Below are 27,705 nucleotides of genomic sequence, written 5' to 3'. Positions count from 1 at the left end.
AGGCTGACCAAGATTGTTTCTAGATGCTTTGACACGCTCGACAGGATTTAACTCGTATAAATCTTTAAATAGTGTACGCCTTCGACCTCTGCGCGTCCCATCACTTTCAGCTGAAAAATGGTATATTATAATATAAGAATTTGAAAAAGAAATCAATAATAAAAGTCAACACGCATGTAAATTAAATTTAACTTTACTTTGAATTTCTACAAGTTCGTCAGGTGTATTCGGAACATTAAAAGATCCAATAGCAGTCTGTTGTTCACTATTTTTTCTTCCGAATTTGGAGTATTTTGAATAATACTTAGATCTCGCAATCTTCTTCTAGGCATTTTATCTGTAATACACATAAAATAGTTGAAATTTTAGTAACTAATTACAACAATAATAGTACATATAAAATAGTTGAAATATTTAATAAGACCAAGATTTAAATTATGATATTAAATATAATTAAAAAAGTCGTAAAATCTTACTACATCATAATTCGTAAATATCTTCATCAACATCCTGGCGAACCTATTGAAATTGTGTACTAGTAATAGGGATATTTTCATTTAAGTTTTGTTCTGGAAAAGGCAAAATTTTTTATCTTTAGTCGATGTCATCTCTACTTCCATTGCCCATGTCAAACAAGTCTCTAGGGATGTTACGGAGTACAACGTACCAACCCTCATCAGTTGGATCTTTTGAGTAAAAAACTTGTTTCACTTGAGAAGAAAATATATACGGCTCATCTATCAATTGTTGTCCAGTGTGAATTAATCGAGAGAAGTTCACCATTGTAAAACCAAATTGATCTTATTTAATTCCGCGAGCAGTATTAACATCAGCCCAATCACATCAAAATAAGACAACTTTCCATTTGCCATAGTAATCCAACTCAATAATGTCAGTAAGAAGTCCGTAATACTCCACATTTCCCTCAACAGGATTACTGTCCCTAGCTCTAGCATAACTTGTAATTGAAGAATTAACAACTATTCCACAATTTTGAGTTATCAATCTCTCGCGATATTTCGTATGAAATCTGAATCCATTGATGAGGAAGGCACTATATCTTTTTACTACTCTATTCGGACCTTGGGAAAGCCATTTAACTTTGTCATTGACGTCCTTTCCACTCCAAACCTATTGAATCGAAAATAAATTGAGTAATTATAAATGTTATGAGAAAACATTATTATTTGTCAGTGAAAGCTTCAATTGCATATTGTTTGGCTTAACCATTCATGAAAAGATTCTGTGAATAACTTTTTAATCTCTCGATGTTGTAATCTTCGGGAGCGTGAACGAGATCTCAAGATTTGTTTGTATTCACTATGTTAAAAAGAGGTTCACTTGGTTAGAAGATAAACAAACTAAAAAGATGAATATTTATCAAATTCTAGAACTTACTTGCGTAATGGTTCCATTGAATCGTGGTGAAAAAGAACATATCAATGTGCTTGTACCCACGATCTATCATCTAATTCTGCAATTTCAACTTTGCCGATTGGTTCTCCATTATGATCAGTGAGCCCAGCATTTCTACTTGGTCTGTTCAGTCTTGTTTCGACATCTTCTAAATATCTACACCATGTTTGGTTTGGTGTATTGGCTATGCCAATACACCCCTAATCGGTGGGCCCCACCTAATCCCTCTCTATTCCGTCGTTTGGTTCAATGTATTGCTAATACGCGTGTAATCCATTACTTTCCTAATCGGTGAAAACGACCGATTTCTATTCCCCTTCTTTTGCCCAGATTAGCTACCGCTTCAGCAAACCCTCCCTGTTTTACCCTCCCCCGATCCCCTTTGTTTCTCTTCTGTTCCTTCTAGCTTCATCCGATTTGCTTACTTGTTTCTTTGCTTTTCTTTTCTGCCGATTTGCTCCTAGTTTATTTTCTTTTCTTTTCTGCCGATTTGCTCCCCCCGTTTCTTTTCTTTTCTTTTTCGGCCGATTTGCTCAGTTTCTGCCGATTTGCGTCATCGGTTAGTTTTCCTAACCCGATAGAATAATATCCTTTTCTATTGTAGATGAAAAAAATATACTTTCGAGGTAAACCTTTTCTATTATTTTTATCTAATTGGTTTCCCATTTTCTCATTACAGGTTCTTCTTCATCGCACTCTGCCCCGACCTGCTCATTACAGGTTTACGTGACATCACAAGTTAGCCCGATAATTTTATTTCCTTTTCTATTGTTTTTATCTAATCGATTTCCCCTTTTCTCATTACAGGTTCTTCTTCATTGTGCCCCGATTTACTCATTAACAGGTTAGTTTTCCATAGTTATTTTGTTTGTATTGCATGTGCGATTGAAATGTAGCTTTCCCCGATTGCATGTTTCTATTGCTGTTTCTTAATATGGACGGGATTTGTATATTGAATCCTACTCTAGTTAAGGGCTTTAATATGGATGGATGGGGCTATTGAATTGTAGTGTTAAATTTCATATTGTTGATACTGTTGTCTGTTGTCTGTTGTTTGTTGATGTGTTTTGTGTTGTTGGTTAGGCTTAAGAAATGCATACTATTGTTTGTTGATATTGTTATTATGGATATTGTAGGGAAAATTATGCATGTATGTCTTTATTCATCAGCATAGGACCGACAATCCTTTGAAAACAATAGTCGGATTAGGCTTAACAGATGATCCTTTGAAATTGTTCTCTCTTCTCTACTAACCTTCGCTTTTGATTTTTTTTTTTGATGATGGCTGTTTGTTTTATAGCCGAATTATGAAGTTTGTTTGATCGAATTTCGAAAACTTTGAAGTGGTTCCCAGCGTTCGAAGTTGTTCTCTCTTCTCTACTAATCTTCGATTTTTGTTTGTTCTGTTGTAATTTTCGAGTCCTTTTTTGATCTCCAAAACCGAATGAGATTTCTTCTTTTGTTTGTTTGTTTAAATGGCTGAACTGAGTCGTTTTTGAATTTGATCCTCTGAAAGTAGCAAAAATAGGTAAGATGAAAATTAGAGATGATAACGAATGTTCAAAATAATTAATAATGTTAAGAATATTGAATTTAATATTTTAAAATTTTATTCACTCAATATATATATATAAATTTCATGCTGAGTGCAGATCATAGAAACTAGAAGCTGTTAGATCTGTGTGTAGTCTGGCTTTGGATATATGTGCGAAGATACTGATACTTCAATATCTTTCAAGTATTCCATTTTTTCTAAAATAATTAAACATACACATGGTCAGTTACATAGATATCAAAGACCTTATGATTTCAATCTTGTAGGTAAGTTAAAATACTTGTACATTACAAATTCATGTTTGAAGAGTTTATAGGCGATAAAGATTTTGTTGATTTGTTCTGGAAATTGTTTTGATAGTCTGCTGGAAAATGTTATTAATTTGTTAGTGAGTAGAAGATGAAACTGTTCTGGCAATTGTTTTGATTGTCTGCTGGAAATTGTTCTTGATTTGTTAGTCAGTAGAATATGAAACTGGAACTTGATTTGTTCTTGATTTGTTAGTCAGTAGAATATGAAAATGGAAATCAAATGCTGTAAACGAGTTACTTGCAGGACCACTCTGTTTATAATAATTTAATTTTATTAAATGTCAACCAAGTTGTGATTGAGTGATAATGTATAAAATGAGAAATTTAAAACCTTGCTGTAACAGGCATATAGATTGGGATAAGAGTATGATTTCAAGAGCATGTGTTTTGAACATAGGCCATGATAATACAAAGGAAAAAGTCAGCCATTAAAATAAGCAAGTAATTAATTTCATCAAAGAGCATTCAAAAAAAGCATTCAAATTGGCTTTCAAAAAAATTGTAAAAGCATTCGCTAAAACTTGTAAAAGCAAGTAATTAATTTCATTAAAATATCTTTCCTTTAATTAATTTTCATGCCCTTCATGATGTTTGTAATCTATTTCTAAAGCTAAATTATCATTATATTTTTCTTTATATCACATTTCACCGACCAAAGTAAGCTAATTGAATGTGATTAATTGCTCTCTTTTTTATTATGGTTTACGTCACTAGCTCTCAAACCGTATTCATTTCTTTTACTTTTGTCTCTAATTTTTTTATATTGGTATTTAAATTATTTTTCGATTATTATTTTTAGTCAAAAAATTTAACGAGTTTAAAAATAAATAATCCATTCGATCGGTGAGAATGCACCACGTGTCTATTCTTTTTCTTTTTTCATGTCATCTATGAAGTGTTCATATATTGATGGCATGATTATTGACTGATATATATATCTAAATCTAGATCAAAATAAATCATATATAATAAAACTAAATTAAAATAAGACCTAAATGAATGAAAGTCAAAAAAATAATGTTGCTTAGAAAATCTTTTCACATTTGAACCTACCATGTGAAGAAAATCTAATTAAACTTGGGTCTCCAAATTCATATTTATTGAACCCTTTTTTACTATTTCTAAGGAAAATTATATATAAATTTGTTTTCAAAGTGGTCAATAATGTGAAATCATAAAATAGCAGTTCCTTCAATAATTATAAACCTTAATTATTTTAATCAATAATTAAAATAAGGACTTTAATATTTTATTATTAAATCAAATCCTCATTCTTTATTTTATTTGTTTTAAAATTAGAAAAACCTTAATTAAACTAATCATAAATAAATAAACTAATCAATGTTCAAACTTTGAACATGCTTTATTAAACTAATCAATGTTAAAACTTTGAACATGCTTTAATGAACTAATCAATATATTTATACGAAATTAAATGTTATAAAAGTTTTAAAACTTGAATTATACATATACCAACAATTAATTTTAGGTCAATTATACATACACTAACAATTAATTTTAGGTCAATTATACATGCTTTATAATTTCTTTATTGTTTGGGTGATTGATAAAGAAATGAAATTAAAGTTGCAACGATATCATTTAGTAGATACTTTTTTTCTTCGTGTGTTCTAAATTTGTATTGTTTATTTTTATTTGATAATGTGTAATTGCAACTTCAATTCATTGATAGTGTGTTCTAATTTTAATATGTTGCAGTAATGGCTCGTGTGCCTTTAATTGCACAAAGTGTGAGGCGTAAAAGAATTGGTATTGTTGTGACAATATGGTTGGAAATCTGTAGAATTGTGATTTGGTTCTTATTTAGAATGGGTGCCAGCCTTAGCCTACATAGACCAAGGATTAGGTCCTATACCTTAGATTTTTATGCAAAATGGGATTATGTGAAAAGACTTGTATATGCTAATGACGAGACCTGTATTGAACAAGTTAGGATGAATAGAACTGCCTTTTTTAAACTATGTGAGATGTTAGAATCGATAGGGGGATTGAAGTCGTCAAGGTTCATGCTTGTTGATGAGCAGTAGCAATGTTTTTACATATCATCTCCCATCACCTGAAAAATCGAGTTATCAAGCATCACTTTAGAAGGTCCAGGAAAACTGTTAGCAGAGCATTTCATAGTGTTTTAAATGCTGTCATACGGTTACAAGATGTGTTATTTAAAAAGCTGGAGCCAATTACAGCCGATTCTTCTGACACAAGGTGGAAATGGTTTAAGGTATTGGACTGAGTTTTATATATAGCTTGTACAACATTTAGTTGATTTAGATTTAAAATAGTATTCTAACTCAAGGTTTTATATCATATGATATAGAATTGCTTAGGTGCTCTTGATGGAACCCACATCAATATTAGGGTTCTAACAGTTGATAAACCTAGATATCGAACGCGAAAGGTGACATAGCAACAAATATGCTAGGTGTTTGTACACCTGAGATGCAATTTGTTTATATTCTTCCTGATTGGGAAGGTTCAGTTGCCGATGGACGGGTTCTTCGAGATGCCATTAGTAGAAGACATGGACTAAAAGTTCCTCATGGTAAAGTGGATAGTTAGAGGACTTTGATATAGTTCATTAATATCAAACTTTTTGTGCTGAATTAATCATTTTTAAAAAAATTATTTTATAGGTTGTTATTATCTAGTTGATGCTGGATACACAAATTGTGAGAGATTTCTTGCACCTTTTAGAGGACAACGATATCACTTGAACGAGTGGCGTCAAGGTTATCAGCCAAGTTCTCCGCAAGAGTTTTTTAATATGAAACATGCCTCAGCACGTAATGTTATTGAAAGATGCTTTGGGTTATTAAAACTTAGATGGGGAATACTTAGGAGTCCATCGTTCTATCCTGTAAGGGTGCACAATAGAATTATTATTGCATGTTGTTTGCTCCATAATTTTATTCGAACCCATATGAGTATTGATCCCATTGAAGCGGGGGTGGGAGAAGGATTAGCTAGTAATGTGGTGGATGACGATGAACCAAATATCACAAATATTCATCCATCGGATGCTTGGGCTACTTGGAAGATATCACTAGCCAACCAAATGTTTCGATGAATGGCAAGCATCTAGAAATTAGTTAGGTTTAGGGACAAATTGAGTTTGACTTAATTTGTTGATGTTATTTTATGTATCTAGTTTATGAAACTTTGGTGGTGTTTGAATAAAATTATGTATTGTACTAAACTTGTTGAATTATAATTTAATTTATTTTCATTCAGCATGTGTTATAATTTTAAATTTATTATTGCGCTTTTGATTCATGATATTGAACTAACGATATAATTTTATAAATTGTTCACCTTTTGATTCATGATATTAAAAAAAGTAAATAATGTTAATTTGTTTTTTTTTCTTAAGATAATTATGTCAGGTGTTCCACATACACATGCTTCTTCTCAAGCTTCTCGAGGAACCAAAAGAAAATGGGTTCCAGAAGAAGATGCAGCCTTAGTTTCTTGCATGGTGGACTTGCACAATGTTTGAACATTTAATGCTGATACCGGGTTCAAAGCTGGTTATTTGAACGAGTTGGAAAAAATACTAGAAAAGGCTTTACCAAATGCAATGTTGAAGGCGAAACCAAATATTGAATCGAGGATCAGGTTACTTAAAAGGGAATGGTCAATCATCTATGACATGCTTAATGGCCAAAACAATAGCGGTTTTGGTTGGGACGAGCATAGGCAGCTCGTTGTTGCTGAAGATGCAGTTTGAGAATCCTATGTAAAGGTAAAATGTATTTCAAGTATTTATTTGTTTTTTTTACCAAACTTATAACTAATATGGTTTCCTCATTTTTTTTAGAGTCACAAAGAAGCCGCTCAGTTCAGACATCGTACTTTCCCTTACTACAACCAGCTTACTGCCATATACGTAAGAGATCGAGCGATTGGGAAAGACGCTCAAACAGCTGCTGATGTTCTTGAAGAAATATATGCTGAGGATGTACCTACTACAGATATGAATGAAGAGAGAAACACATTCTATGACTGCGAAGCTGACGTCTCTTTAGACGACATGGATGTTTCTGGTACGGAGCCGCGAAGAGATAGAGACCAAGGGGGTTCCTCATCTTTAAACAAGAGAGAAGAAATCTGATACTCGTGATAATATGTATTCTTCATTTGATGAGGCTGCCACTTTGTTGGCCGAAAACATCAAGGCCGTTGGCGATCAAATCAGTAGGAGTATTGCCTCCGAGGTGGTAGTTCAGCAGAAGTCAGAAGAATATCAAAAGATGGAAGAGAAAGCTTCAAATTTATATTCAACCTTATGGGAAATTGAAGGTTTATCCGACGATCAGCGGTATGAAGCTTTGACTAAAATTCCAGATCATCCAACTCAAATGATCGTTTTCTTTAGTTTACCTTCTGTTGCGCGATTAGAATGGGTCAGAAAATTTCTTTCTCACCATTAAAAATCAATGTTCAAACTTTTTGATGTTATAAAACTATATAACATATGGATTATGATGTAGAATTTCATTTTCATCTAACCTTTTCTTAATATAAGTTAATTATGTTTATGCAGAATATAATTCTCAAGTTATATTTTGATTTTAGTAAATTCATATAAGAACATTTTATTATTAAGAAATTTATAAAATTATATATCATTATTAAATTATATTTAATATTAATTATTTTAAATTGTATAAATTCATATAAGAAAATTTATTATCAATAATTTTATGAAATTATATATTATTATTAAATTATATGTAATAATAACTATTTTAAATTATACAAATTCATATAAGATAATTTATTAGTTATAATTATTTTAAATTTTATTAAATCATATATTTTAAATAAAATATATTTAATATTAATTATTTCAAATTATATTTTATAGTATCATATATTATGATTTGAGTAAATTCATATAAGAATATTAATTATTAAGAATTTTATTAAATTATATATTTTAATTATAATATATTTAATAATAATTATGTTAATTTATATTTTATAGTATCATATATTATGATTTGAGTAAATTCATATAAGAATATTAATTATTAAGAATTTTATTAAATTATATATTTTAATTATAATATATTTAATAATAATTAAGTTAATTTATATTTTATAGTATCATATATTATGATTTGAGTAAATTCATATAAGAATATTGATTATTAAGAATTTTATTAAATTATATATTTAAATTATAATATATTTAATAATTATTATGTTTAAATATGATTAAATTATTTATTATTGATAATAATAATCTTATTAAAATTTAAATAACAATAACAATAATCATTTACCAAAACAAATTTATGCTAAGGGTATTCTAGTCATTTTAGTTTTTTCCATTATGCTATTACACATCTATTCCATTCAACCAAACACAAGATTACTATTACGCCTCTATTCCATTACATTCAACCAAACAGTTGATTTGCTATTACACCTCTATTCCATTACACCTCTATTCCATTGCGCCTCTATTCCAATACAGCAAACCAAACGTGCTGCTAGAACAGAAAGTCATACACTCCTCTGCCAAGTAACCTTCAACAATTGATCCTTCTGGATAACGCTTATTACGGTAATAAGACTTCAATTTGGATAGAAACCTAAACACGATATACAACATTATCAAAAGTTGTAGCTAAAGGCATAGAGGTGAATGAATTATTAATTTACAAATAAATTAGCACATTTCTATAGGATACATCCATCAATAAAAAACGGGTCCACCAAGTATTGCTTCATGAGGGAGATGGATTAGCAAATGCACCATAATAGTGAAGAAGGAATGTGGGAAGATCTTCTCTAAATTGCATAAAGTCAAAGCGGCTCAATCTTGTACTTTCTCAAGTTCTTGAACATCTAAAACTTTGCCCCAAATAGCTTTCATTATATTAGATAGTTCAATTATACAAGACGTCACATTTTTTGACATACAACACCGTAAAGTAACTAACAGTAAATCTTGCATCAAAATATGATAATCATGTGATTTTAAGGAATATAGTCCTCAGTCTTTAAGACTCACACATCGAGATATATTTGATGCATACGCATCTGGGACCTTTATATCCTTTAACACCATGAGAACACTTCTTTCTCTTTCTTTGACATTGAAAAATAGAAGGCGACAACCGATATTTCCCATTTGAAAGTACTTGGGAATGAAGATCACGCCGAATACCCATGTGAACTAAATCAAGTTGACTCTGAAGATTGTCTTTCGATTTTCCATTGTCATTTAAAATTGTCCCAATGATTTTCTTGCAAACATTTTTCTCAATATGCATGACAACAAGATTGTGTTGTAAAATGTGATACTCCCAATAAGGTAACTCAAAAAAAATACTTCTTTTTTTCAACATGTCCACCTCATTAAGTCATCATCTTTATCAGATTCATCATCTTTATCAAATTCATCATCAGATTCATCATCAGATTCATCCATTGATATTCTCTTTGTTTGCATGTTGGGCGGTTGATTCATCTTTCCATAACTGAAATTCATATCTTTCAACATGAATAATTTCAGATCCAATGGTCTGCGAAGGAACTTCTCTGAACTCTTCAGTAACGTCAAATAAAGTACTCTGAAATCTAAATTTATAATTTCTATCTAACCACCTACGATGCCCCCATATAAGAGAACTTCTTCCCATTATATAACCACTTCGAACATGTTTGCACAGCACAATAAGGACAAGCATAACGTCCCTTAGTACTCCAACCAAATAAATTGGCATAAGTCGAGAAGTCATTAATAGTCCACAACAAAGCTACACGTAAATTAAAGTTCTCCTTTCTCAATACATCATATGTTTCAATACCTACCCATAACTGTTTTAACTCTTCAATAAGTGGCTGCAAATAAATGTTAATATCATTTTCGGGACCTTTCTCGCCAGAGATAATCATAAATAAAATAAAAGAAGATTGCTTCATGCAAATTCATGGAGGCAAATTGTAAGGAACAAGCACTACAGGCCAAGTACTGTACGAAGTGCTCATGATTTTATAAGGATTAAATCCATCAAATGCTAGCCCAAGCCTCACACTCCGAGGATCACTTGCAAAGTTTGAAAATTTACTGTCAAATGATTTCCAAGCTAAAAAATCTACAGGATGCCTTAATAATCCATCATCAATTCGTCCATCATGATGCCACGTCATAGACTCGGCTATCTTCGACGACATGAAAAGCCTTTGAAACCTTGGTATTAGCGAAAAATACCGCAAAATCTTAATTGGCTTCTTTCTTGATTGTGCATCATATTCATCCTCATTCACATCTTCTGTATTTCTATTCATCCAGCGAGACTTACCGCATACATGACAAGACTATTGGTTTTTCCAATCACCCCAATACAACATGCGGTCATTAAGGCAACTATGAATTTTGTTGTACCCAAGGCCTAAATCTTTTATCAGTTTCTTCATATCTTTGCATGAATGAGGGATTTTTGCAAACGGAAACATATCTCTCAAAAACTCTAATAGTATTGTCAAAGAGTTTCCGGTCTATCCTTCCAAACACTTTAACTAAAAAGACGAATACAAAAGAACATTTTTGAAAATTTTGATCCATCATAAAGTTCTTCATTCATTTCATTAAGTAACATGTAGAACTTTGTCGCTTCTCCATTTGGCTCTTCATCAGGTACACTTCTTCCCGTTTCGATAAAAACATTTCCACCAAGATTACAATCATGGAATGCAACAAAGTCGGGTGGAAACGATTACAAACCATGTTAAATGCATCCCGCAACATACCTTCCATGTCATCTTCTCTAACAGACTGATGGTAAGCACTATGAGGATAAGCCGGATTAATTGTTGAAGAGGTTCTACTATATGTGCACTCTCCATGGAAAATCCAATTTTTATACCTCCGAATAAACCTATCAACAATTAGATGTTCATAGAAAACTTCACGGAAATGCCAATTGATGTTGCCACACTTCTTACACGGGCAAAGAATCATATTCTCTTGGCTTGCATTTTGAAATGCAAAATTTAGAAAAGTTTGTACTTCATTTCGATAGTCGTTGCTTACCCTTGACAAATTCATCCAAGACCGTTCCATTTCGTAGTTCTTGAAGTCTAAACTTGACAATAAATTACACAGGTAAGTTGTTTATTTATAAGTATAAACAAGTTATGTAAGTTATGATATGATATATATTTAGGTATTATGTAAGTTATGTGAGTTATGTAAGTTACGTAAGTTATGATATGATATATATAAGTTATTAAATGATATATGTTATATGAGTTATGTAAGTTATGATATGATATATATATAAGTTATTATGTTATGTATGTTTTGTGAGTTATGTAAGTTATGATATGATATATATATAAGTTATTAAGTTATGTGAATTATGATATGATATATGTAAGTTATTAAGTTATGTAAGTTATATGTGAGTTATGTAAGTTATGATATACATATATATAAGTTATTAAGTTAAAATCGAAAATTCTTTAAAGTTATGTAAATTATGTAAGTTATGTAAATTCTTTAAAGTTATGTAAGTTTTGATTTTTATATTAAAATAAATTTAAATAATGATCAAAATTACTCTCCCACAAAAAATATTTATAAGTCTTAAAAACATTTAAAATTATTAAATATTAAAATCAAACATTGTTAATATCAAAAATTAATTAGTATTAAATATATACTTGAAAATATTATCAAAAAAAAGTACAAATTCAAAGTGTACAGTAATAAACTTGAAAAATGTGCAGTAATAAAATAGTTCCAATTACAAAGATCCCAAATAAATTTAAATAATGATTAAAATTACTCTCTTACAAAATATATTTATAAGTTTTAAAAAATTATTAAATATTAAAATCAAACATTGTTAATATCAAAACTTATTTAGTATTAAATATATACTTGAAAATATTATCAAAAAAAAAAAGAAGCACAATTTCAAAATGTACAGTAATAAACTTGAAAAATGTACAGTAATAAAATAGTCCCAACGACAATGATCCCAAATTGAAACGTCAATTTAAAAAACGAAAAAACAAATTTAAAAGATTAATTAACCTTCTGGTTATCTATGCTTTTTGTGCAATGCTTTAGTGTATGAAAGCTAACAAATTTGCCAGCTGAGCAGGAATTCCTCCAGCCAAATTGGAATCACACTTGTTTTGCCAGCCAAATGCAAATCTGCAGTAGTAGCACAAACCGTAACCAGTAAAGACCTCAAAAGCAGTAATAGCAGAATTTCACATCAATAGCAGCGGATTGATGCCGCAAATAGCAGTAAGACGCTCTTGTAAAAAATGTTGACTTTCATTAGGTATAGATAATAAGGACAGTTCAAATGAATCAATATAAAAGTACACCAGAATATAAATTTTCACTAAGAATTTATCCAAGTTACCTACATCAGGTATAATATGGCAGAGGAAAACAGTACATCCAATTCCAAGCCATTTGCAATACTAAATCCCCTACTTATCTAGTAATATACATCAGGTATATTATATACAGAAACAAAACTGAAATATTAGTTTTTTTTAGGGTAAGAAATATTAGTTTTATTAGGTAAAAATGTTTAAACAAATTAATAGAAACATCACCATAGCAAGCTAGGGTTGGCCTGTAATGAACTGGAAATGAGCATTATTATTTACATTTAAGAAAAAACATATGTTCAAGACAATCAAATCATAGCTGAAACTTTACTCTTTTATTTTATTTTTTCTTCTTTTCTTTTTAAAATCAGAACATGTTGCTACAATACTTTCAATCAAGAAACTTGTAATGGGATTTGAGTCTTACAGGAATGAAATATCTTTGTCAATAACATGCATAGAAGCTTTAAGTGATTTTTTACAAGGCAAAAGCCTGTTTATTTTATGCTTAATATAGAAAGAGAGAAAAAAGTATTAAGACGATACTCACAAAGCTAACACCAATGGTACTGATGTAAGTATCCAGATATGAATCATCCTGGTTGACCAAAATTAAAGAAAAATGATTTTCAAAGCATTAACATTTGGTGAACGGATAGAGAAGATAACAAATCATGAAACTAAGATCCACAAGATTAAAATCAAAGGACCAAGAATTTACATCAAACCTCAAAAGTAGACATGATTTCCCAACACCAGAATCACCAATAAGCAAAAGCTTAAACAGATAATCACTGTCATTAAAACAAACAGACCAATTTCAGGATATTTATACACAGTATATGTGTGTGTATATATATAAAATCTCAACATATAAACATAGATCAATTGAAATCTTATAAAGCAACCAAGCTCCTTGATACGACTTCAGAATATAAACGAACAATCGATGCACGATTATTTCAATCTTTAAGCTTAAATTTCTTCGAAACATATTAAACTTCTCCAGAAACTTTTAACTAACTTAAGAAATTACGTCCAAAAAATCAAAAAATTTCAGCTAAAAATATTATTTCTTATCAAACTTACAGAGCTAGAAAATCAATAAACAGATCTGAAACAAAAATCAATCGGATCCGATTTGCAAAGCAAATCAATAAACAAGATGAAGAAAGAAACAAATAAATTATAGGGAAAACAAGCAGATCCATATAAATATAAATTGAAAATGATTAATTTAACATGAAATCAAAAGGAAACTAGAAAATTAAAGGTTTTTTTCTTCAGATTCGAAAAAAAAATTAAGAGCTTACCATTCAGGATTCATGATATATATATATATATACTTTTCAGTAGAAAAGAAATTGATTATTTCTGACGATAATATATAGTTTTATAAAGCACACATACAAATATTCAAATATATAAATATGTGTCGTTATGAAAATTTTGAAAAATAAAAAGGGAGCGCCACTTAATTCACCTACTCTTCCGCAGTAAAGAAAAAAGAGAAAAACCCATCCAAAGGTCTGCCCAGATTAACAGCGAAAGAGAAAAACCTTACCGATTGGTTGCAGCAGAGGATTACGATGGCAACGCAGCAGAAGGGACACTCGACGGCAATGCAGCAGATGGTCGAGTGGAGGAGGGCGATGCAGCAGAGGAGGGATTCTGATTTGGGGAAGATTTGGGGAAAATTTTTAGGGGGAAAAAATAAGGTCTTTCGGGTATATAGGTTGGGATGAGAGTGAGGAGTGCAAAATGACGTTGTTTCGTTTAAAACGAAATGACGTTTTGCGGCATTTTTAACCAAGCGCCACTAATGACACTCGTCACTAAAAACAACATTGTTTTGTTTATGATTTTTTGCAGCGTTTTTTTCAAAAATGTCACTATTGCTTACTTTTTGCGGCGTTTTTTTAAAAAAACTACTATTTGCTTACTTTTTACTACATTTTTATCATAAACGCCGCTAATGCCTTTAATGGTTGGAATAATTTGGGTAATACAACATAGTTTAGGTGCAATCGGGGTAACAGTGTTAGTGTAAATAACAGTTGTGTCAAAAAAAACCTAGGTACCAACTTCAGAAAAACAATATAATTTAGATACTATTTTGTAATTTAAGCCTATAAAGAGAGGAAGGGGTGAATGCAATCTCAAAATGATAAAATTATTTTTGAAGGTTTTTTTCTTTGAAAATTATAAAATTAAAATTGAATATAAGGATAAGATTACTTTTTAACCTTTCTAGAATCTATAATTTAATTTTGGTATCTTAAAATTTTAATAATTCTAATAATTATTTTAAAATTAGTTTTTTTTAAGTACAAAGATTAAATTCTAATGAATTAAAGTAAAAAGCTTAACTTTTTTTTCATAAAATAGAAGGATGAAATTCATAATTAGACAAAAAAAACCCTAAACACTACATTATTGATGAAAATTCAACAATTAAAATTAGCAAAATCAATGATTGAACTATCAATTACTGGATGTATTTCAAGATTCTAATGAAGTTATTGATATCTAAGGATTGAACAACAACTCCTAGTATTAGAAGTGAAAATACACCACACATAATATTTTCTTATGTTTCTGTTAGATGTTGTCGAAAAGTGTCTATACACGGAGCAAACCGACACCATTTTGTTTAAAATCCTAAACACTAAACTATAAATCCTAAGCCCCTAAACCCTAAACTATAAACTTTAACCCTAACCCATAAACCCTAAACACTAAACCCTAAACCCTAAATACTAAACTATAAACCTACAACCTAAACCAAACACTAAACTCTAAACATTAATTATTTTAAATAATAGTATTTTTTTCATTTTTAACAAATATTTTTCTATATTTTTTACTTTCAAATTTTTTCTACGTCTCATTATTTTTTTCTGAAGAATTTAAATATTCAATTAAAAATAAATTGTATTTTAATTAATATAAATAAACCATTTAAAACAGATAAAATGTTTTTACGGCATTTTTTACAAAGCGCCGCTAAAGCTCGATCTATAGAGGCATTTTTTAAAAAGCGCCACTAATGCCACTAAAGCTCAACCTAAAACGACGCCGTTGTGCTTAAATTTTTTGCGGCGCTTTTCAAAAAGGCCGCTAAATCTTGATCTATAGCGGTGTTTTCCAAGAAGCACCGCTAATGCCACTAAAACTCAACATAAAATGACGGCGTTGTCGTTAAACTTTTTGCGGCATTTTTCATGACGCGCCGCTAATGCTTGATATATAGCGGCGGTTTCAAATAAGTGCCGCTAAAGCTCAAAATAAAACGACAGTGTTGCGCTTAAAATTTTTGCAGCGTTTTCTAGAATGCGCCGCTAATGGTCAACCTATAGCGACGTTATTCAAAAAGCGCCGCTAATGCTCGATCTATAACGGCGTTTTCTATCCAAACTCCGCTAAATGTGCCGTTAAAAACCTGTTTTGCTGTAGTGAAAATGTAATAAAACATTAATTCCAGTCGCCACAAACATCATTATGATAAACAATCATTAATAACATGTTTGGGAAGGAAGCTTGTTAAAGTTGTGACCTAAATTATTGTTAAAGAAATAATACAATGGTAAAATTAGAGGATCTGTTGTACGGATCAAGTTGGACAAGTAGAATTCGTATAAAATTATTTACTTCTATTTGACATTGATTGTATAAGTAGAATCAATATAGAACTACTCTTCTTATATTTGACATTGATTAGAATAAGGTTTTTTAACCTTTAAATAGATGTAGTCGAAACTCCTCTTATCTCATTTGATTTTCAACTTTAGTAAATTCTGTTTTCCTCTACCCGTATTTTACGTAAAATATATGTGTTTTATTTTTCTTTTTTATTGCTTGACGATCTTTCTATATTGTTATTATTGACTTTGAATTAAAAAAAATTGAGTTGTTACATGGTGAAGCAAATGGAGGGAAATACATGCATTCACATATCGCCAAACACACTTGAAAGGTCAAATTATCATTTTGTCGAGTCTAAATAATTTCTGGACAAAAAGTTTTGAACATGAAAGAGCTCTCATTAAAAAAATAATTTTGATTCAAAATAAAAAGTTTTAATAGTATTTAACATTCGAAACTGAATTTTAAAATTGAAAAATAGAGAAATTAATTTCTCATTTATAGAAAACTATTACAGCTTGTTTGGTTTGGTGTATTGGCATAGCCAATACACCCCTAATCGGTGGGCCCCACCTAATCCGGGTGTAACACGTCGTTTGGTTTGATGTATTGGTAATACGCACCTAATCCATTACCTTCTTAATCGGTGAAAACCACCGATTTCTATTCCCCCCTCTTTGCCCAGATTAGCTACCGATTTAGCATCACCTCCCTGATTTGCCCTCCCCCCATCCCCTTGTTTCTCTTCTGTTCCTTCATCCGATTTCCTTCCTTATTTTTTTGCTTTTGTTTTCTGCCGATTTCCTCCCAGTCCATTACGCCTCTTTGCTGCCGATTTGTTCCCTCCGTTTCCTTTCTTTTCTTTTTCGCTCTGCCACTCTTTCGATTGCCTTCTCAACCAGTCGACCTTCTTCTTCTCAACCAGTCTCCAGGTTACTGCAACTGAAAGGTAAAGGAATGGAATCACTGTAATGAGTTTCAACTCTCTCTTTTCTTTTCTTTTCTTTTCTAACTCTCTTTTCCTCTCTGTAATTAGTTTCAATGGCTGCCTTGTAGTGTCTTTAGCTTAATTCTAGGTTAGCAGATTCGAATCACTGTTACCGTAGAAAGAAACCAACGGTGAAACCAAAAAAGCCGACGATATCCCCACTGTCACCGTAGCCATCGCTGGTTCTATCGTCGACAACGCTCAGTCTCTCGAGCTCGCCACTCGAGTAATGGAAAATCCCTCTGTTTCTCTTCACTCTTTCTACCCTATGTTACAAATTTTCATTTAATTTCTCATTTTTCTTTCAGTTGGCGAGTCAAATTGCTCGTGCTGCTACTATTTTTCAGATCAATGGGTTTTTTTAACCTAATTTCTTATTTGTTTAATGGTCTAATTATTGTTTTAGGCCATCTATTATGCTGAAATTTGAGATGTTGCCTCCACTTGATGCTCCACATCATCTGCGTAAGCATGAGTGGGCTCCCTACCGGGAAGGTAAAGTTTGGCTGCTGCCTTTTGTAATTGTTATAGGTTTCTTACTAGGTCTATAATTGTTAAAAGGTGAATTGTAGGAAGGATAGATGCGGACAGATAAATTGATATGCTTTTTAAATGTAAAGAGCTTGGATGTAATTTGTATGGGGAATTGATTGGAAACTGAGGTTACAGGCTTTTATAAAGAAATGATAAGGTTAGGTTAGGTTCCAGATTGTTAGGAACTTGGGTGCAGTTTCTATGGGGAATCTTAGTAATCTGTTGCCTACTAGAAGACATGCTTGATCAATGGTGAGCCTAAATTGAATCTTTGGCTGACTTCATTTGTTGCGATAACTTTATAGGTGTCACACTTGAGGAAAAACACACAAGCTCTATGGGAACAGTGGTCGATTTAGGTTTAGATAAGGTATGTCTGTTCTTGTGCGAGTGTGACTCACTTTAACTTGCTGCCTGCATAATTTCTTTTCTTTTTAATCAAGCGGCAAATTTTAACCTTAATAGGCAAATTTTAATGATAGCTATCAACTTATTTGACCACATACTGGTCCTGAAAATCTTCTTGTTTGCCCCTTGAAGTTGTTAATGGCTTACGGTTATTGTCTTTTTTCTTTCGTACTTTTGGCTCAAACTTCTTTTTGAGCATAGAAGTTATAAATGGAAAGAAATTAAGTCTGTTGATGAACATTTATTAATTCTTAGTTGCTAATTTCATGCTGTTCAATTATTGGCATTGCCATAATTTTTTTATAGTATCAAGCACTAAAAAGATTTTCATATAAAGCTGGCAATGGGAAGGATCATATTTGCTCTGAATTATTTTCTTGTACAAAGTTGTAGTTTCCTATTTTGCATTCAGAAAGCTCAAACATGACTTAAAACTTATATATATATATTCTCTTGTTCAGATTAAATTTGAATACTAAGGAGTGTGATACTGATATATTACTTATGAACTGGTTTGGGCTATTTCATGGTTCTTTATGCAGAATGTTGTGGTTGATCAAGCACTTGGGCCTGGAAAAAGAGTTACCGTTTCAATGGGAACTAACCAAAACTTGGATTATGGTAATAAAATTGTTCTTATACTATTTCATGTTTCATTGTCATGTAATTGTTTTTCTGAATTGTTTTTCTGAATTTAGCTGATTGCATTGATTGTTTTAATTCATAGGATCAGTGATGGACATCATTCAGCTTCATTGTTTAGTTTTTGGTATTGGTGCTCATGACATAGGCAGAGTAAGTAGAGATTCCCTTCTGCTGAAAACGAGGAACAAGTAAGCTTTTGATTTCTTCTGCTGAATGCTTGCTTTATATTGTAGTTGAACTAAGATCTTGAGGCAGTACTGCAACTTGTCAACAAATATGCCTTCTGGTTTTTGGTGCTTTAGAGGAAACATGTGCTCTTGGCAATTTAGCCTTCCTGAAGAGGTAAATTACTTTTGATTCATTGTGATTTTTTAGCAACCTTACCTCATGGCCTTTTATTTCCTAATTTATCAATGCATCATATAAATCCAGAATTGGTAGAGATTGCTTTTTCCCTTAACTTGTGGAATGGACACATGAAGTTGGAGGTTATTTTCAATGGCAACTTTGGATAGTATTCGTTTTCCTGCTAGATTGGTGAGCTATTTTGTTTGAAGTGAAGAATCGGTTTCATGGAAGGCCAATTGGAGTTGAGAGCAGGGTGAAAGAGATATTGTATCGGCTTGAATTTCTTCTATTGAATGCTTGCTTTATATTTTTAGTTGAAGTGAGATATTGAGGCAGTACTTCCGTTTAATTCAGAATTGTTGTAAACTCAATCGAGTTCTTGATGATAATTCGATATGGTTATGTTTTTTTTATTTTTTAGAGTTCAATTCTTACTTATTAAATTTTATTAGTTATAATTATTTTAAATTTTATTAAATCATATATTTTAATTAAAATATATTTAATATTAATTATTTCAAATTATCTTTTATAGTATCATATAATATATTATGATTTGAGTAAATTCATATAAGAATATTAATTATTAAGAATTTTATTAAATTATATATTTTAAGTATAATATATTTAATAATAATTATGTTTAAATATGATTAAATTATTTATTATTCATATTAATAATCTTATCAAAATTTAAATAACAATAACAATAATAATTTACCAAAACAAATTTCTGGTAATTATTAAGAATTTTATTAAATTATATATTTTAATTAAAATATGTTTAATAATAATTATGTTTAAATATGATTAAAATATTTATTATTGATAATAATAATCTTATTAAAATTTAAATAACAATAACAATAATCATTTACCAAAACAAATTTATGCTAAGGGTATTCTAGTCATTTTAGTTTTTTCCACTATGCTATTACACCTCTATTCCATTCAACCAAACACAAGATTACTATTACGCCTCTATTCCATTACATTCAACCAAATAGTTGATTTGCTATTACACATTTAATCTAATACACCTCTAATCCAATACACTTCTAATCCAATACACCTCTAATCCAATACAGCGAACCAAACGCACCCTAATATATTTTCCTCTTTAATAAAACTCTATTTAGGCAAAAATAAGGATTGAGATGGGGGCGGCAAATGGCAAATGCAAATTATGCAAGGTCGTTTATGCTTGAACAAACAAACATCTGGGGTGGACCCCGCATTTGTTTGGATTCTGGAGGAAGCCGACACGTTGTTTGGAATTGGATTCCCCATGTTGTGTGCATGTGCGCCAGGTGTCTCATTTCCCTACGCACCATATTTCACTTCCCAATTATTTGACCTTTTTCCCCCGAACCAACCAAAGCCAGAACATAATGAACCACCCCATCATTCTCAAGGTACGCTACAGCCGTCCTTTTCTATTTCCTGCTATTCCCCTTATCATTTAATGATTCATTTCTTCCTTTCAAACCTTCCTTCATTCGCATTCTTCAAACCCTTTGTTCACTTATGAGCTTTGGAATATGGCGGTGTGGGTGATTTTCTAAAACTTGATGCCAATGGCGATCGTCACAAGGGGTCGCTACCTTGAGAAGCTGTTCAAATTCGTTGACGACCAAGCGGGGCCTTTGATTGATGGAACTAAGGTTCTGAAGCTCAACCCGGCGGGGCTCCATTACGTGCAGTCTCGGCTCCAAGCGTTGCAGGAGCTCGACAGACTTCTAGTGGGAGCTCCAGTTGACTATCTACGTGCCTACGTCTCGGACCTTGGGGACCACCGTGCGCTCGAGCAGCTTCGGCGGATACTACGCCTCCTAACCACTCTTAAGGTGGTATCTGCCTTGGCCCCTCTTGCGCGTGATCCCACGCCGCTCTCGTTGCTCCCGTTTGGAAGACTGAAGGTTCTGGAACTCAGAGGGTGCGATTTGTCGACCTCAGCAGCCAAGGGGTTGCTTGAGTTGAGACATACTTTGGAGAAAATTATTTGTCATAATTCAACCGTGAGTGTTTTGCATTATTTTCGAACGAGAGGAAGAATTAATGACATTCATTCAGTTTTTGTGATTATAAATCATAAGATCTCCCTCCCCTATTTTCTTCTTCCTAACTAAGGACCATTAAAGTTATTAATTATATATGGGTACTTTACACAAATTTTTTTCTCAAGATCAATATTTTTGGCATGTGTAGGATGCTTTGCGACATGTGTTTGCCAGTAGAATTGCTGAGGTAAAGGGCTGTCCACAGTGGAACCGCTTGTCCTTTGTATCGTGTGCATGCAATTGCCTGCTACTAATGGACGAGTCTTTGCAACTTCTTCCCTCTGTTGAAACCCTTGATTTGAGTCGAAACAAGTTTGCCAAAGTGGATAATCTTCAAAAATGTGCTAATTTGAAGCACTTGGACCTTGGATTCAATCAACTGCGATCCATCTCATCATTTAGTGAGGTAGGAATAACTCAGATTTTTACTTGACATTTGATTTTGATTTGATGCTGAAAGATTTATCAAATGGGGCTTATAGCGGTATCATCTTCTCTAGCATGTATTTTTCTGGATACTACAATTGTTATTGCTTCCCTATCTTGTTTGCTTGTAATTGTGCAATTGTCTGTATTTAAACAATCATTTTCGTCGGAGTTTCGTGTTAGTTGTTACTTTCATGCGCATTACTTGAGTGCTTTGATTTTGCCTTTTCTTGTTATTTCCCATTACACTTCTCTATTTAAATTACTTATAGACATTCATTTGAATATTTTTTTCCTAGGTAAAAACTCCTTTGAATAATTTCTTAGTGACATGCTCTATATCTGAAGTTTTGATATAGGGACCTATGCACCATTGTTTTTGAAAATGCAGGTCTGCTGTCATGTTGTTAAACTAGTTTTGAGGAACAATGCACTATCTACATTGCGTGGGATTGAGAATTTGAAGTCACTTGAAGGGCTTGATGTTTCCTGCAATATTATTTCCAATTTTTCAGAGTTGGAGTTCATTGTGGGCCTCTCATTTCTACAAAGCGTGTGGCTGGAAGGGAATCCACTATGTTGTGCTCGATGGTATCGCGCACAAGTTTTCAGCTACTTCAGTCATCCAGAAAATGTATGTATATGGCATGTTTTTGTTGTGGAATTTCTATTAATATGCAATAGTCATGCTCCTTTTGCTAAATATTTCTTGTTTTGGTTTATCCTGTAATCTTGCTAATTATACCGTTCCTATGTTCTGTTGTATGGCTGATTAGTTGAAATTAGATGACAAGGAAATTAACACCACAGACTATTGGAAGAGGAAGATTATCGTTGCCAGCAGACAGAAACGACCTTCAAGCTTTGGGTTCTATTCTCCCGCAAAAGATGATGCTGAAGGAGCAGGGTGTATCAACAAAAAGAGGGTCTGTAAAGTTTCCCCAATTCTCTGATTTGTATGTTACTGTTGTAACTTCTGTCATCCATCATTCCCCTTTACTTGTGAAATGGTTTTGGCACACTGGTTTGTCTTTTTGACGCATTTGATGAAATTTTGTTGTGAACTATACGTTGTAGTTTATATCTTGTTTATAAATCTGATTTTTTTTTTTTATCATTTTCACTTCTGCAGATAATGGTATCTCGACTTGCCTGTATTGAGAGTGAACAAGACAGCACTTATTTTTGTTCTGATCTAGACTCTGTATCATGTGGTAATGAAACTCAAAGCAGAGAGAAAATCTTATCTGAGGATCTAGCTGAAATAGTTGATCTGATAAACAGAGTAGAACAATTGAAGAAAGAGCGTTCTATTCTATGGTTGCAGGAGTTCAAGGATTGGATAGTTCATGCTTCTAAGAATTCTGCAGATGGTGGTAACTTTAATGCAACTATGTTGCATCCACAGAAACAAAATTATAAGAAAAGTGGGAAAAGTAAGAGGCATCTTATTGAAAGTTCAAGACGCATTTCAAAGTCCATTCAAGCTTCAGGGGATGAAAGTAGGTTGAGTGTGTTAGAATCTGATGGTTCTTTTGCAGATACGTCTACTGGTATGCATGCCAATGGGTATTTTGACCATATTTTTCCCCCAGGTATTACTGGTGGGTTCTCTCTACCAGGGTTGAGAACAACAGATATAAAACAAGAGTATCAAAACAATTACTTGCATGATGAGACGAGTAGCGGATCCATGCAGGCAGAGAGTGCTCATCACGGTATTTTTTCTGTCCAAGGAGATAATAGGATGCTTGAAAATGCCAGTGTATCACAATTGAGTACTACTGATACTATAATGGAGTCCAATTCTTCATCTGCTTACCCTGGATCGCCGCCTCATTATCAGAACGACCTTTTGCATCGTCGCCTCAATTTGGTGGAAGAAATCTTGCAGTTATCTGCAGAGTCCTATTCAGTGGCATCATCAGATAGTGATACTAGTTGTACTGAAGATGATTATTGTGAAGCTGGGCTATCTGTCTTGGAAAATCACAACAGGAGTGTTGAAGGGCATTCTTCATCGCATCCTTTTGAGGAGGATTATTATGAAAAACAGAATAAGATTTTGCAATTGAGCGAAAATGACATCTGCCTCATTGATTCATGTGCTGAGCAAACCTTTAGTACCACCAAGATTATTGGTACAGACCAAACCACTCAATGCCCAGTAACTTAGATATGGGTTCTCATGATCCAGGGATATCTTCTTTTGTGAACCAAGAGGCTGATTAGTTTGATAAAATAGAAGGAAACCCAAAAGGAAGAGAATCCGGAGGTCAGTGGGGCAGATATTATTATATTAAAGAAATGAAAGGGAAGCACCTCTTAAAAGGGGATGCTCATCAGAAAGATTTTGACAACAATCTGATGAGAAATGCAATTTCAATGCCTCAACTTGATACTGCTGCGAGTTGTTCCTATGCTAAATGCTTTTCTTAGGGGAAAAGTGATTATATTGCTTATTACTTCAATGAAAATGTTGCAGCATTAAGAGTTAGGGAGACTTGCAAGCTATATATGCGTTGCAAGTGTGTAGTTGACCTGTCCCTTCCAAAAGAAAGGTAAGCCTTTCCCAAAACTTTAGTTAAAGGATTTTAATTTGTTGTGAAGAAGAATGCAAAATACCTTTACTGGATAATGAGTTTTAGTTCACTAGGGTGTTTTGTGTTATTGTCTTTATCTGCTAAGGTATTTTAAACATGTCCAAACTAATTACCCTTTATGCTCTTCATGTTTCTCTTTCCCTTGTTATGTTTTATTGATTCACCATGGAAGTAATTCATCTATTGGAACGACTTCCTAAAAGGTTTAGAGAGTGAGAACGAGTTTAGACATGGTTTTTATCAAATTTAGGCATTGAATCCTTTTGGGTATAATTTGTTGCAACCTTGCATCAATAGAGTCCTCATAGATTGTGGATTTGGCATTCTGAGTCTTTACTTTTCTTGCTTTTGCTTTTATTTGCAGAGAAGTAGCTATAGTATTGAACAGTGAGGAAAAGTTCTATATGCTGCTTGTTAGTGTCACTTTTGATTGATGAGGTTGGATTATGAAGAAATCTTTTACAAGAGGTATGAATTTGTAGAATTTTTTTTCACCGATGATCACTTCGCAAAATTTCTTGCGTGGAATGGCAAATATCATTATGAGTGCAATTTTATGTGTTTGCAGAGAGAATCTTGGATATATTAAAGTTTCCATAAGTGGGGATTTGGTTGGTCTGAGTCTTTAAGGTTGTTAGTGATTTGTGATACTTCATTAGAAGTTAAGATACTAAACATTCCTCAAAACCCTGTATCTAATTCCTATTGTTGGTTACGATTCATGTGCACTAAATGATAAACGTTGTTAAAGAAGGTGATTTGAATAATCGTTCACTTAACCATGATAAATGTTATATATACCTTTATGCGCCTTCAATGGAAAATTAAGCGATTGGATTGTGGATCCAGGAGAGACCAACTATATGACAGGTGCTGAGAGTTCATTCGAATCTTTAAAACCATGTGATAAGAGTTTGACAGTAAGGAGAGCAGATGGATGTGTCTCAAAGATAGTTTTGGGCAGGGTCTGTTAAAACATCAAAGGACCTCTTTTGGTCCAAATAATCTTCTGTCGATAAGCAAACTTGAAAAGGAATAGAACTATGACGCTAAATTCTTTCAAGATTCGTGTGAATTTCTAGACTTGAACTTGGGGAGGATGTAGCAATGCTAATGCTCGGGTTTCTATCTTTTAGGAATCCTTACAGCGAAAGAATAAAGGCATCCAAGCCCAACTGCGACATGGGTCAGTCCTAAATTAACTTTTCAAGCTATAGTTTTGTAACGGGATGGCATTTCGTTTAAGAATAAAAGTCTATTCTCCGAACATATACCCTAGTTACGCATCTTAACCTTTCTCAGTAATCCGTAGTGATGTGTAGGGACCATCTAGGGTAAGTGATCATTTGCGTGTATGGGTATATCACCGCCCATGATGAATAATCAAGATATATCCTTGGATAGAGTGTAAGGTGAATGGAATTCTAATTTGGATAGGACTCTTCGCAATGAAAGAATTTTGTCTATTTCAGAAGTTGAATTGTTGATCCTCGTCACTATGACATTGGATCCAACTCAAAGGGGGGGGGGGTTATTTATTCGTGTATAATATATTCCCTTTTTTAGAATTTAATTTTAATTACATATTATATTATTTTCATCCCTGTACTTTTTTTATAGGAGTTATTAGTGTCTTCTTATGTTTTTTCATTAGTTATTGATATTTAATCTTTCTTGGATGTAGTGGTAAATCTAGGGGCAAAGACAAAATCAAAACAGAATTAAGTTAAATTATATATTTTTATGATATAAAAATATAATTTTATTATTTTTAAAAGATTAAATTAATTTTTATCATTTTTTAAAAACAATCTCTGATTTTATTTTACTAATTTAAAATAAAATATCATAAATTATAGATGATTTAAATGAAACAGATTTTATTTTAAAGGAGCTGGGCCTGTGAGCTCCCTAGATCTTTCTTAGCTTGGATGCTACAGATGAAGGGTGAGGAGTCCGAATCATAAGAGGACTTGCACGTAAAGATGTTCCCTGAAAGGGAAAGGAAGTATCAAAATCTGAACAAATGATTCTCAATATCCATAGAGAATTTGATAATACTAAAATTATAATTTGGCAATGCTACAATTATATTAGCAAATAGTGGTCAATCTTCATTATAGAAGAGAAATCGAAGATGATATGCGCATGCTCAAAAGAAAAAAAAAGAAGAAAACCAGCCATGACTTGAGAACAAAGGTGATGAGGACAAATTATATACACGTGGAACATTTTCAAAAGAAACGCTCTGATTCGCTGCTTAGACTTCCTAAAATGCATTTCTTTCTGTTCATTTTTTCTTGGGCCTTTTTTATCAAAATAAAAAAATCCTTAAAATGGTATACCACCTCCATTATTTACGAAAATAATATATTCAGGGTGGTTCTTTTCTGATACAGGTCAATATATCATTGAAAAATAAATTAATTTTTTAATGGTGGAGGTTGGGAGATAGATAATACTGATTTAATATACGAGTTTAGATATAGGTCAAAATATTGTTAAATATTTTCTTAACAGTTGTTGATATGTGTCAAAAAAGACGGGTGGTATTGCCTCTCTGCCACCTTCCACCATCTTGAACATATCATTCAGTAATTAATGGTAGTGGAATACGATTTTAGAATTTTTTTTATTTTGTATTATATGAGTAAAAACCTTTTTTTTTTCTTGCCATTACACTACAAGAGAAATGGAAAAAACAACACTTTCATTTAAACTCTTTTTGCATCATAAAAGGGAAGAAAAAATTTTGTCACTCAATTTTTTCAAATAATTTTTTTCAAATTAAATATTTATTCTGCCGATGGTGTCATTTACCTTCAGGTTAGTTGCCGATCGTTAATTGTTTAATATCATTTTGTGTAATTTATTTTAAAATTATTTTACCTACATTTGTAGTGAATTTTTTTTTGTCCACTTTATTTTTTGAAAGCGAATGTAATTTTATTTTTAATTATAATTTTTTTGTCATATTCTAATGTAATAGGGACCATTCTCGATGGGTTTTATTATAATAGATAATAGTAATGGTGATAAATCCGAGATAATGTGAGGAAGTCCATCTAAGATTTTAACTTTTGTGCATCATTGATATAATAGGCTTCTTGGGCCTTTTGGCAGTTGTTTATTAGTTGATTGATATTCATTGTCAAGTTGATTTGATGATGTCATAACTAAAATGTAAATTTCTATAATTTGATCAAGTTAATGCATTGCTAGTTTGTTCTTGCATCTAAGACTTGATCTTTCGTGCATCATTTGATATGATGGGTCTTTTGGGACTTTTGGCAGTTGTTTATTGGTTGATTGGTGTTCATCATCAAGTTGATTTGATGATGGCACAATTAGGATGCAAATTTTAGTAATTTGATCA

General features: G+C 32.1%; 1 protein-coding gene and 1 long non-coding RNA gene across 9 annotated transcripts; one reads left to right on the top strand and one right to left on the bottom strand.

Moving 5' to 3' along the window:
• Positions 1–46: 46 nt before the first annotated feature.
• Positions 47–14,501, bottom strand: LOC107908486 (uncharacterized). 5 transcript variants are annotated; one of them, XR_001687047.2, is made up of 6 exons: positions 14,237–14,432; positions 13,401–13,466; positions 13,223–13,270; positions 12,359–12,481; positions 198–337; positions 47–110 (listed from the first exon to the last, which is right to left on the bottom strand). It is a non-coding gene; the product is annotated as an uncharacterized lncRNA (long non-coding RNA). The 5 variants fall into 5 exon arrangements; XR_001687048.2 differs by lacking the exons at positions 47–110; positions 198–337 and adding exons at positions 10,775–11,195; positions 11,351–11,397 and having other exon boundaries at positions 14,237–14,431; XR_005910295.1 differs by lacking the exons at positions 47–110; positions 198–337 and adding an exon at positions 2,558–2,925 and having other exon boundaries at positions 14,237–14,431.
• A 6,116-nt stretch (positions 14,502–20,617) lies between these two features.
• Positions 20,618–25,850, top strand: LOC107908488 (serine/threonine-protein kinase 11-interacting protein). Of its 4 annotated transcripts, none has more exons than XR_005910294.1 (7): positions 20,618–21,258; positions 21,449–21,706; positions 22,118–22,360; positions 22,503–22,652; positions 22,859–24,287; positions 24,694–24,797; positions 25,466–25,850. XR_005910294.1 is itself a non-coding variant. In XM_016835664.2 (5 exons), exons 1-5 carry the CDS (start codon positions 20,812–20,814, stop codon positions 23,900–23,902), a joined length of 2,142 nt encoding a protein of 713 aa, XP_016691153.2. In that variant the 5' UTR covers positions 20,618–20,811; the 3' UTR covers positions 23,903–24,512. The 4 variants fall into 4 exon arrangements, 1 of the variants encoding a protein (XP_016691153.2); XR_001687052.2 differs by lacking the exon at positions 25,466–25,850 and adding an exon at positions 24,898–25,044; XR_001687051.2 differs by lacking the exon at positions 25,466–25,850 and having other exon boundaries at positions 24,694–25,044.
• The last annotated feature ends 1,855 nt before the right edge of the window (positions 25,851–27,705 follow it).

Source organism: Gossypium hirsutum, chromosome D02 (assembly GCF_007990345.1).
Source record: "Gossypium hirsutum isolate 1008001.06 chromosome D02, Gossypium_hirsutum_v2.1, whole genome shotgun sequence".
NCBI classification, from domain to species: domain Eukaryota; kingdom Viridiplantae; phylum Streptophyta; class Magnoliopsida; order Malvales; family Malvaceae; genus Gossypium; species Gossypium hirsutum.
Note: the sequence above shows the minus strand (reverse complement) of the source record. Positions and strands in the feature narration are given on the sequence as shown.